Source organism: Syngnathus floridae, chromosome 1 (assembly GCF_059516105.1).
Source record: "Syngnathus floridae isolate MCC-2025c chromosome 1, RoL_Sflo_1.0, whole genome shotgun sequence".
NCBI lineage: Eukaryota > Metazoa > Chordata > Actinopteri > Syngnathiformes > Syngnathidae > Syngnathus > Syngnathus floridae.
Window position 1 is genome coordinate 23,152,057 of NC_142413.1, and position 12,767 is coordinate 23,164,823.

General features: G+C 39.9%; 1 protein-coding gene and 1 long non-coding RNA gene across 5 annotated transcripts in view; one reads left to right on the forward strand and one right to left on the reverse strand.

The window, feature by feature from the left end:
- The window catches only part of LOC148404665 (uncharacterized), a 40,831-nt gene that overhangs the window by 13,229 nt on the left and 14,835 nt on the right, over positions 1-12,767 (forward strand). Inside the window, exon 2 of the long non-coding RNA XR_015861144.1 lies at positions 9,573-9,717. This is a non-coding gene — a long non-coding RNA (uncharacterized LOC148404665). The remainder of the gene's footprint in view (positions 1-9,572; positions 9,718-12,767) is intronic.
- LOC148404666 (glutamate receptor 3-like) overlaps positions 1-12,767 on the reverse strand; it is a 93,392-nt gene that overhangs the window by 3,571 nt on the left and 77,054 nt on the right. The window contains exons 13-15 of one of the 4 annotated variants that reach the window (XR_015861142.1): positions 8,953-9,200; positions 8,107-8,221; positions 924-1,038 (exon numbers count right to left, since the gene is read on the reverse strand). Coding sequence is in view for 3 of the 4 variants with exons in the window: in XM_088388494.1 (XP_088244620.1) it covers positions 1,003-1,038; positions 8,107-8,221; positions 8,953-9,200 (399 nt within the window). In the remaining variant the exon portion in view is untranslated. Of the gene's footprint in view, positions 1-851; positions 1,039-8,106; positions 8,222-8,952; positions 9,201-12,767 lie in introns of those variants that run through there. The other 3 variants (XM_088388494.1, XM_088388481.1, XM_088388474.1) reach the window with 3 other exon arrangements.

Here is a 12,767-nt window from a genome sequence, read left to right on the forward strand (position 1 = left end):
AGAACGTCTGACTTTCCTTAATAAAAAAAGAAGCTATCTATTGAAGTTTTGTCTTTAAGTCTAAAACTGCTCTTGACCATGTAAGGAAGCTGGTCAGCGTCGCTTAGGTCGACGGCTCTAACCATCCCTGTCTCCTTAGCGACATGTACGTATAACTCTTATGGCAACATTGTCATACAGTACAGTCAGAGAAGATGATCAAATCAAACCATTTTGCTGCTGCTTACCTACCGAACTTATTCATTAAAAATTTGTTCATAAGAGTTTTACTATTTGCAGTTTAACCCCCCGAGCATGGACGGATCAGGCAGCTTTGTAACAATTTATTAAGTGAATCTCAGAGGGTTAAATATTGAGTGTATTACATTCCCTGACTTCTTGCGGAATGCCACCTGAGCCTCAGTTTAATCACAAGCGTAAGCATTTGTCAAATTTGTCACATTTCGAGAGGCTTTGCCCGTTCCTCATGCCACAGGAGGTCAACAAATCTAATGGACACAGCTCTTTTGCAAAGTAGTAATAACACAAATAAATCAAATTTTCATTAACAGTTTGGTAAATAGAAACAGCAGCACAATGGTAAGTGTCATGAAGTGAGAATGAGCATAATTAGCATTTGTCAACAACTGCTGTGATTCAATTAAAATTTCAAGGCACTCTATGGTCATTTCCCCATTGGATTATCATTACATAACAGGTTCACATTTCATGTGGTGTAAAAAAAAATCGATGCCAAAAATTTGGGGGAAGGGGTGCCTTGTAAAGCCACAATCCATATTACAGTTAGTGGCAGGTCCAAAGAAGTAAATTATGTGCAGCAGATTAACACAGTGTGAACTACCAATGATAGAGGTTTGTCTTGCATATGAACAGTAGGTCAAAATGCAATTTGGAATCAGTACAAAAGACCTGCAGCGACTGACCTTACTTCCAGAGTCCTTGGTTCCACATTCACCCTTATCGTACCACCATTTGTTTTTCAGCTTGTCTAAGATGCCTTGTTCACTGAGTTTCAATACTGCAAGGTTTACAGGAGTTCTTCACGTGGGAAATAACATAAATAACATTATATTATGTTATTTTATGTTATTCAACTTGTTTACTACTTACATCTTTTACAAAGCGATAAAGCAGGGTTCCTGGCCACGGCAACATGACAGAGAGCAGGCATTCTACCTATCACCTTTATAAACCCTTACCTACAGAGCCAGGACCTACCCATATCGCTTTGAGTAATCGGCAGACGCTGTTACCATGGCGACGAGCAGGTACTTACAGTACGATCTGCCAGTCTCTACTTGGGATAATGTGAAGGGGCATGGAAGAGTCTCTGAACAGCATTCAACAAGATCAGTTCAAAAGGAGCTTTGTCTTAACAAACACAATAATACTTGCGTGGTTTTCTTTTTGCTGTGCACAGTATTGGCTTCATTTTATGATTTTGATGATTTTGTCATGAGAATTGGTGGTGTCAATTGATCTATTATCTATTTGAGAAAGTAAACACTACGCTTAATTCTTCTAAATACATGACAGAAATCCCCTTATTATGTCTGTCAACTGCATTTCCCCAGTGGGACTATTATTCATGATTACTTTATTAAATAATTAAATAAATAATTAACCCATAAATGCCTTTATACTCACAGAACTAACATGTAAAAGCCATGTCTACTTGAACACTCAAAAACCTGCTACGCACAAAACATGTGAGCTACCATGAGATCTCAAAACACCTCTGAAAAGACTTCAGCTTAGTCAGCATCAAAAGTTAGTGCTTTTGTTTTTCTTTGCCACAGCAGGGTTACAACGGGAAAAAATATTATGAAGCCTACATAATTGGAAAGGGACATGCTTTGTGGCAAGGCAGTACTTGTACTGTACTGTCTGCTCAGTACAATTCCACAAATAATTAGGGATGTTCGATAAGTTTTTTTCAAACCTGTCCTGTCTGTTCAGTACAATTCCACAAATAATTAGGGATGTTTGAAACCTATTTTTTTCAGGCCTATACCAGTACGAGTCGTCAATTTTTGAGAACACATCGATACTGATATCACATCCAGATACAGTGTATATATATATATATATATATATATATATATATATATATATATATATATATATATATATATATATATATATATATATATATATATATATATATATATAATTTATGGCAATTTTCTATTTTAGGTTTGTAGTTCATGATAATAAAACAGCAACAAAACATCACAAATAGCAATATATTGGAATAATAAGGCCGGTATTGGCACCGATACCGAGTCCTGGTACGCACCCATCCGTACTACTAACCAAAGAGTGGCTGCTAACCAGTTCAGGGTGTCCCCAGCCTACCACTCAATGACTGCTGGGATAGGCTCCTGCAGGCCCGCTACCCTCATGGGGAGAAGCGGTTCGAAAGATGGATGAATAAATGAATATACATCTTTAGTGAACGTGAATTTCTGGTTCACTGGTGCGTGTCCCCACAGTGCATCGTCAACTTTTCTCTCAATGCTCATCAATATATCAAAAATTATCACCCAAAAAAAGTGTTTGCAAGGTGACTCCTTCTCCGTCTTCACTGCATAACGTTAGTTATTATTACTTGTCAATATTAAGTTGTTGTGTATGTTGCAATACAGTTGTCGACCCAAATTCATACCTGCAGTGTATAGTGTCGTCAACATGACATTTGTATTAATACATACAAGTATGAGTCAGTCGTGGTTCCGCTCTATCTCCCTGGTGAAACATGAAATACAAATTGAGAGTAAGGAACAAAACGATATATCGATAAATGAGTGACATAACTACTCCCTAGGGGAACTAGGCAATGCATAACGCACCGAGAGAAGATAACGCCACTGTATGTGTTAAAGACAAATCTGAGAAACAGTTTGTGATGACCCGAGCATCGTTTTGGCTTGTGGAGACATTGATTAAGAATGCAATTACCCTATAACATGCTCTGTGTCTAAAACTCAATCTCGACCTCACTGTGTTGTGTGCTGAAGGGCAACAAACAGTATATAAAAATGTGTGCATGTGTGTTTGTGAGAGAGAATGGTGACGTCTGTAGAAACCACAAGCTCTAAGCACGATGCAAGCAATGCACTGTGAGGATGTAAGTGCTTCAGGGCACACTTAATGGGGCCTCTCTGATGAATCCTGAAAAAGCTAAACAATCCGACAAAAGGAGTGCATACCTGAGTATTTACACACACACATTTATATATATATATATATATATATATATATTATATATATATATATATATATATATATATATATATATATATATATATATATATTTTTTATATATATATATATATATATATATATATATAATATAGTATATATATATGGCATGCCGTTCAGGACATTAATATTTGAATATATTGAATGAACCTTGAATATATTGAATGAACTTCGGAATATATTGAATGAACCTTGAATATATTGAATGAACTTCGGAATATATTGAATGAACTTTGGCATATATTGAATGAACTTCGGAATATATTGAATGAACCTTGAATATATTGAATGAACCATGAATATATTGAATGAACCTTGAATATATTGAATGAACTTCGGATTATATTGAATCAACCTTGAATATATTGAATGAACTTCGGAATATATTGAATGAACTTCGGAATATATTGAATGAACCTTGAATATATTGAATGAACTTCGGAATATATTGAATGAAACTTGACTGACGTCATCATTGCCGCCATCTTGTACATGCATTTTGTTGCTGCCGCAATTATGAACCAGTCAGCTCGCAATCAGTGGTCCACAAACACCTCGTCACTGGCAAAGAAAGCTCAGCGCCGCTTGTACTTCCTGCGGAAGCTCAGGCGTGCATGTGCTCCTCAGGCAGTCCTGTCTACATTCTACCGTGGCACCATTGAGAGCGTCCTCACCAGTTGCATCGCTGTCTGGGGTGGTAACTGCACTGAACAGAACTTGAAGGCCCTGCAGCGCATAGTGAATACGGCTGGTAAGATTATTGGTGCTTCGCTCCCCTCCCTGAAGGACATTTACACCTCCCATCTCGCCCGCAAGGCAACCTCGATTGCCAGAGATGTGAGTCACCCGGCTCACTCTTTGTTTGACCTTCTGCCCTCTGGGAAGAGGTACAGGAGCCTGCGCTCCCGCACCACCAGACTCGCCAACAGCTTCTTTCTCCAGGCTGTTAGGGCCCTGAACTCGCTACTCCCTTCTGCGTAGCGTGCGGCACTGTTGCGCTATTTCTGGGAATGTCTGCTGTACGGTGTTATTTATTCATTATTTATTCAGCACGCTTTTGTTATACTTGTTTACTTGTTTGTCTGTTGTGAGCCATGTCTTGTCACCGTGGGATAGGGGGGAACGAAATTTCGGTTTCTTTGTGTGTCTTTGGCATGTGGAGAAATTGACAATAAAGCTGACTTTGACTTTGACTTTGAATATCGTGTCAGCTATTCTTAGCAATGATGACATTGTCAATGCACTGGCGAGTGCTTGTACCACCCAAAATCCCCCGGAGACACATGCCCAGCAATATCATGCTTTGGACGAAGAAGTCCAGGCTGCTTTTAATCAGGGCGGTTTAATGTCAGACAATATTTTCACGGACCAGACCCCCCGCTCAACGTGCGGTTTAAATTAACCCTACCTATTCTAAACCTCTTCTGTCTTGGGCCCTTTCTAGTGAACGTGCGTAGATTGTACAGGGGGGCTGTTGTGGGGCACTGCTGTGAGGTCGATGGCAAGCTGAGGTTGCTATGATTAACAGGAGCCTGGTCTGTTGTGCGCCCAGGTCTGCCCCGATTAAAAGCAGCCTTGACTTCTTCGTCCAAAGCATGATATTGCTGGGCATGTGTCTCCGGGGGATTTTGGGTGGTACAAGCACTCGCCAGTGCATTGACAATGTCATCATTGCTAAGAATAGCTGACACGATATTGCGAGCTGACTGGTTCATAATTGCGGCAGCAACAAAATGCATGTACAAGATGGCGGCAATGATGACGTCAGTCAAGTTTCATTCAATATATTCCGAAGTTCATTCAATATATTCTGAAGTTCATTCAATATATTCAAGGTTCATTCAATATATTCAAGGTTCATTCAATATACCGTATTTGCCGGTGTATAAGTCGACTCGGTGTATAAGTCGACGCCCTAAAATTCGACGGAAATTTACGATTTTATGATATATCCTTTGTATAAGTCGAGCTCAATTGTTGCATTATATTAAACTTCAAAATTCAATCAGAAATATGCGAAATTTATTGACGAAATGTGTTCAAATTCCGGGAGGCCGTGCGCATGCGCAGTGGCCGGAAATAGCTCCAGCCGAGCGGATCGGCTGTTTATAAGCACCGCGGAGGAGATCGCGGAGCCTCATTCGACTTCCAGCGGGCGGCGAGCTCGCGCACGCCGCCCGGCACCACCTGGAGGCCGGAAATAGCTTCAAGCCGAGCGGATCGGCACTTTATAAGCACTGCGGAGGAGATCGCGGAGCCTCATTCGACTTCCAGCGGCCAGCGCACTTGCGCACGCCGCCTGGCACCACCGGGAGGCCGTGCGCACGCGCCAAGTGGCCGAAAATAGCTCCCGCCGAGCGGATCGGCTGTTTTTAAGCACCGCGGAAGAGATCGCGGAGCCTCATTCGACTTCCAGCGGCCGGCGAGCTCGCGCACGCCGCCTGGCACATCCGGGAGGCCGTGCGCACGCACCAAGTGGCCGAAAATAGCTCCCGCCGAGCGGATCGGCTGTTTATAAGCACCGCGGAGGAGATCGCGGAGCCTCATTCGACTTCCAGCGGTCGGCGAGCTCGCGCACGCCGCCCGGTTCAAATTTTCTAAGTGCAACGCACAATGAGATGCATGAGAAACGGCCTTGGTTACCATCACATTTGAAGCGATGAATATGAAGTTAAATTTTATGACTCGGTGTATAAGTCGAGGTCGATTTTTTTCGGTCGATTTTGGATCGAAAAAGGTCGACCAATACACCGGCAAATACGGTAATCCGAAGTTCATTCAATATATTCAAGGTTCATTCAATATATTCAAGGTTCATTCAATATATTCCGAAATTCATTCAATATATTCCGAAATTCATTCAATATATTCAAGGTTCATTCAATATATTCCGAAGTTCATTCAATATATTCAAGGTTCATTCAATATATTCCGAAGTTCATTCAATATACTCCAAAGTTCATTCAATATATTCCGAAGTTCATTCAATATATTCAAGGTTTATTCAATATATTCCGAAGTTCATTCAATATATTCCGAAGTTTATTCAATATATTCAAGGTTCATTCAATATATTCAAATATTAATTTCCTGAACGGCATGCCATATATATATATATATATATATATATATATATACATATATACATATATATACTATATGATTAAAGTATGGCTCTGAGCATGTTATCAGTTAATGAGCTTAGCGACATACATAGCATCATTAACAATGCAAATAGTGCAAAAATATGACTCAAGAGGGAACCTTACGAGGGGAATAGTTAATCTATGCTTTGGCTTTGATTTATGGCGTGGCTTGGGGACACATTATGCGCATTTCCAGCCCTACTGAAGCTATTCTACATGACTCGCTATGCAAGAACCTCCATATATCTTATAGCGACATTTTCCACATCTTTTGTTTGAGTAACACATCGTTGTTTTTTTTTGTTGTTGTCGGATTCATAACTGGCTCCTCTACTGTGCAAACAATGTCGGTGGGAAAGCCAGTAATAAATTTATGGTGGTGATGGTTTTCTCCACAGTAATAAAAAAAATATTAAATATTATATACGTATATACACATATATACATATATATATATATATATATATATATATATATATATATATATATATATATATATATATATATATATATATAGTGCACTCCATGAGAGTAAATCTCAATTGACTTTCTATTTACATCATTTCTGTTGTGCAGGCAGGCACTCGGTAAAAAGCTAACCCACTGTCTTCCAGACAGACTGACTCCTGCTTAATTGCTAATTGTGGTCAAGGCCAATCCATGACAAATAATGTTAAGGGTATAATAACACAGCTGTGGTTCATGGAGCTTTTCAGGTTGCATATAATCGAACCAATTACTTGACCTATATCATCCTATTTGAGGTGACAGCATCATTTGTCTTTACATTGACCTGCAAGCTAGTAAAGACTGTAATGCCGCTGTCCCATATGTAATGCAGTGAATGAAGTACCATACAATTCCACATCATCTGAGCAATGTTATACTTAGTTGTCATGGTTGAGCAGGGCTTAATAGTTGCACCATTAGTTTCTGTAATGGGAAAATCATTCATCATTTAGCCACGAAAGAAGATGGCAGGGTGCGATCAAAAGGGTCAATGCCGGGTTATTAATGAGCTCAATGGTGGAATCAGACCAAAGGTATTTCATTGCATGATCCATTAAAAAGGAATCACAAGCCTTGAAATGTTAATTAGAATTCTCACGTTGCAATGTGCAATGCTTAGTCCCCTCAAGACGCCGCTGTTCCCCTTGCTTTGCTGATGGCCTCCATGAAGCCATTTTGCTACTGGGAATGATTGATCCCATTGGTTCAATTAAACAAGAGCCATCGTTCCCAAGACTCAAAAACATATGCTAGAAATGTGAACAACTTCCATGAAAAATATTTAAGAATTGATTCATAAATGCATAAATTCATAAATCAGATTACTAATTACATTTCTAGAATGCTAGATGGACCTAATGTCCCGGATGAGATGAGCTGCCACGCAGATCTGTAAGCATGAATAAAGACCGCCAAACTTTCATAACTGCAGGGCAGCTTATTCACGTCATAAATTGATTCATGTGCACTTGTTGTCACTAATCTCCTGTTTGCTAAGCAGGGCTCCTTTGTTTGAGCTGAGGTGTTAAACCGTCCGGTCAGACCATCAGTCAATTTGGTGATGTGCTGTAGGGCAGCAGCAGGTTGTTTGGGGTGGACATTTGGTTTGGTTCTGGTTGGGTTGCTATAACAGCCTTGCCGATTACTCTGCACTGTAGTACCCGATTGTGGTGACATCGAGGCTGACCTTGGAGTCACCTCCCCCGCTGCCGCACTCTCCCTTGTCGTACCACCATTTGTTTTTCAATTTGTCCAAGAGGCCTTGCTCATTCAGTTTTAAAACTGCCAGGTTAACAGCATTTCTTGAAACGATAAAACATAACTTGTAAGAAAATGCACAGGTCCGTGAGAAATCTAATGCAAAGTAATGGGTGTACCAAGCATTACAATAGGTCAGGGTAGAAAGGCTACCACTGTAGCGGGGGCTTACGCAAAGAATCTGTTAATCAGAATGTTCTGGGAAAGGACAAATTGCGGTTTAAGAATTTCAGGAATATGGAGAGATAAGAGGCTCACTTAAGGTAAAGACAGTGTTAAATCTTGGAAAAGGTGGCAAGAGGGGTTACATAGTTTAGAACTGAAGTGTGCGGGATGGGGACACTTGTCATTGAGAAGAGAAGAAACAACAACAAACATCATGCAATTAACATTTGTCACAGGTGACAGCACAGCTTTTAAAAGGCTAAATTGAAAAGCCATCGAACCGTTAAATTAAAAGTGACAACACAACAGTCAGGTAGGACGGAAGGAGAGATGGAGAAGGGGGGGAGCAACAGGAAGACATAGAGAAACATGAAATGATTCTTAGCTTTAACTCTATGATACGGATTTGATGAAAATAACCCTATCACGTGTAGAAAAGACGATGAACGCATTAAACCTTTGTATCCAAGTGCATTAAAAAGCAGACTACCGTTACCTCTGTGTCCATAAAAAAACAAGGAGAGGATGAGAAGAGAATGACAACAGGGTACATCAGGGTAGGTGGAATACTATAACAACATGGAGGATATTGTTATATTATTCCACCCACCTTAATGCTGAGCCTTTGGGCGTCGCCACTCCGTAGCCTTTGGAGTCGAGGTTCCCGCCCACTTTCATGGTGTCGCAGGGCTTCCGCTGCTCTATGTACTCGTTCATGGTGGACTCCAGGAGAAAGGCGAACTTGCCCTTTGACTTTCGTACCCGGGCCACGCCATCGGGTGTGGTCTTAACAAACACAGAGGGCTCGGCTGATTTCATGTACGACCACATCTTCTCGTATACAGCTATTTTGGATCGCTGTGCGGAAAAGAACAAAAGAGAAGAACCAGGTTCAGAAACACAAAACTCATTAATGTGCTGTAATGGATTTTGTGGCATTTTGAGCTTTGTGATCACTCGAATGAAATTGGCAAACAGAAGTATTAAGACATCCTGTAAACCCGCTGTGATATCTTGAAATACTTCTGAAAAAAACTGCTGTTGGATTTACTGAAATCACGAAGCACAAGAATTTACAAAACCCATTGCCTTGATTGAAGCCCTCCATGGCTTGTTGCCATTTTCATTTACCTGACAGTCTGTTCCATTTATATGTGCAATAAATTACGGGTCATGCAAACAGTTTGCTAACATTTGAAGATGACTGAATGTTTGAATTTGTATTTGTAGATCTCTAACATCCTGACTGTGGAAGGCATCATGTGAGCGTAGGAGAAGGCTGGTTACTCATTCACCAGAAAGCCCATCACAGACTTACTCAGATGAGCATATTCCAAGTGCCTTGGGTCAGGATTAACCAGCAAGCAAAATCTGGGTGAGTCAACCACTATCTATGATAAACATCAATTAAATTATTCAGTGGTGCTGGATTTGTTTTGGCATAAGGTGTTTCACATATTGAATAAATGCTGGTCATGAGCAAGTTTCCTGAATGTGAATATGTTTTTGTGTGTGCTGCTCATTTGATCAAATTTAAAAATATATGCATGGTACTTTCAAAACAGTGTTGGATCATTTTCAAGAACTGGCAGAATCAAAGCAGCCAAAAGCTTTAAGGGTGGAGGGTGAACAAGCTGTTGAGGAAAGAACATCTGTCTGGAATACACATCAAGGTTATTATAGTTAATGAAAACTAACAAAAACAAAACTAAAATTGAAAATACACTTTGGGTAGTGAAAATGATTATGGATAATTTTCACAATTAATGGTTGGGCATGCTGTTTTACACATCCTCGTTAAAATGTATTGGTTTACACTCTGGCCCCTTGATTCAGCAATGCTTCACATACTGTAGCTGAACTGCATACAGCAAGCTAGCATAGGATCAATTTACACCTACGCCGTTAAAGGTAATAAAAACCAACAAAACAATGACAATGAAAATTAGAAGAAAAAAAAATTCAATAAAACAAATCCCACCTGATATAGGGCAAAAGGCAGAATACACTCTGAACTGGTCACTAGCCAGTCGCAGGGCACATATTGAGATAAAGAAGCGAACACATCCATGTGCACACCACCACTAAGTGGGAAACGATCCGACGCTGCCCGCACACAAGTCAGGCGTGTGCACCCCTACACCAACAGCAACCCATACTGTACATATTAAAAAAAACTATAACTAATGCTAAAACTAAAAAAACTAAACTGACATTTTCCCCAAAACAAAAAAAATATTAAAATCAGTCTAACATATTAAAACTAACTGCAGTTAAAAAAGTTAAGACAATAGAAAATAAAAAACAACTATAATGAAAAATCCCCAAACTATTAACAACCGTTATTCACACTCAATATTCTCCCTGGTGAAAGGTGAGGACACACATACACACACACACGCACGCGCGCACGCACACACGCACACACACACACGCACACACACACACACACACACACACACACACACAAAACCCAATCTTGATGATAATCATTATTCTGACCTGAGTAAAAAAGTCATTAGGCCGCCATGGAAAGAATTGGTTCTGTAAATTTCAGGTAATGAAGTTAAATAGAATAATAGAATATAAACTAGAATAATTTAACATGCGTATTGAGCTTTGTCACCATGCACCATCCAGACCAGACTCATCAGTGTCCCAAAAGCCCCCTTAACAACAACATATTCATCTCTAATGCATCTCTATTAATAAACAAATGCATTAACCTTGACCTGAGGAGAGTGCTTTACCGTCTCAATGTAATCTACAATTTGTTTGTAGGCATTTGTCATAGAGCATCAGGTTGAGGGTGAAGATGAGATGAGACAGCAGCATAACACAAAAAAAAAAAAAAAATGCCTACATGATGAATGTCACCCCGCAAAGATGAAAATGCTTCAAGTCGGGCATTGGCTAGTGTGGTTTAATGCAAATATGATGGATGGGAGGAGGTCTGGGAGTTGGATGTGATGTTTTTTGCTGACAATCTGGTTATATGCGCTTACAATTTACATGTGTCAAACAGCATTGAAAGGACGCTAGTTTAGAGGACAATTTCCCCAGAGACCGCAGGCTCATCTGCTCGGCTGCAGAAAAGCTCCAACGCCTCCTTAAATGAAGAAAAAAGAATGGATCTAGGCATTGATTACTGACGACAGAGTGTGCTGTCTTAGTGCTTTATGAAGTCAATTCATCAATATCAGACTGAGGAAGCGGCGCGACCAAAATCTAAATAGGCCGATTGCACGGCAACTAAAGTCTTAACAGGGCTGTTCAAAGGGGAATCAAACAGAGTGAAAAATACAAGGAGAATAGCCTGGGTTGTTTTTGTGATTGTGGATTTCTAACTCAACAATGGGGCAAATTTCACACAGGACTTTGTTTGACAAGGGAGTCACAGGGAAATCTTCTTTCGAATTGTTTTTCTTCTTTTTTTTAAGTGTGGCAAATTATCCAAATATAGGTTCTGAGTGCCGCAGCCAGTTTCAACCTAAAGCAGATGTGAGCTGAGTATGTCTTCACAATTGTTTTCTCATTTATCATATTCATGAATGCTTTATTTTGCCAGCTTGGGGATGCGGTTAACAAGATGCAAACATGACTCCGTTTTAGGATGATGTGGTAAACTAATTGCTGCCCAAAATGCCTCTCTCAGAGCAGAGGGAGTTATTTTGGAATAAAAAGTGATCTATGAAAGTCTTGTGGTAAAATAGAAGAAGGGAAAACTTACTTCATTAAAACCATAGTGTCTAGTTTTAAATCCACCTACCAGACAGTCCATTAAAACAATAAAGCACTGAGTTGTAACTTCAACAACAAAAGCAGAATTTATTTTGTATGCAGGTGTTTGGCATCAAATATGTATCCCTCCTGATTGTGAACAAGTGTGGGAGAACTCCGTGTATAACTCAAGGTGATGTACGTGGATCTGTTGCTGAGGTTTTTTACATTAAAATGAGTAGATCCTTGTTGATAGTTTGATAGCTCTTTCCCCTGTGTTCATATTTTGAAATATACCCATAAAGAGATATTTCCCAGTGGTAGTTGGACATTTTGTTGGCCCAAGATGTCCAACTTGCCTGAATACAAAAGTTATTTAACTGCACAGTCAAAATAGTAACAGTCCATTCCATTCTAAATAAGTTTCATTGATATTGATTTCAAGTTAGGAAGCGCTCTCGGCCTCTGCCCCATGAATGTTTTTATTGCAGGCTGTTTATTTATTTAAATTATTATTTTGGCACGGCATTCTGACTTCAGTCGGTCCTTACCAAAATGCCGTCTGCATGTCCAGCTTTGTAAATTCTGCTTCACGGTCTTCCCCTCAGAATTCCTACTCTTTCATTGCATTGCGGTATGACCGCAATACAATGAAAGAGTAGCAACGCAATACTCAATATTCTCCATGGACTACCTTTGTGCAGA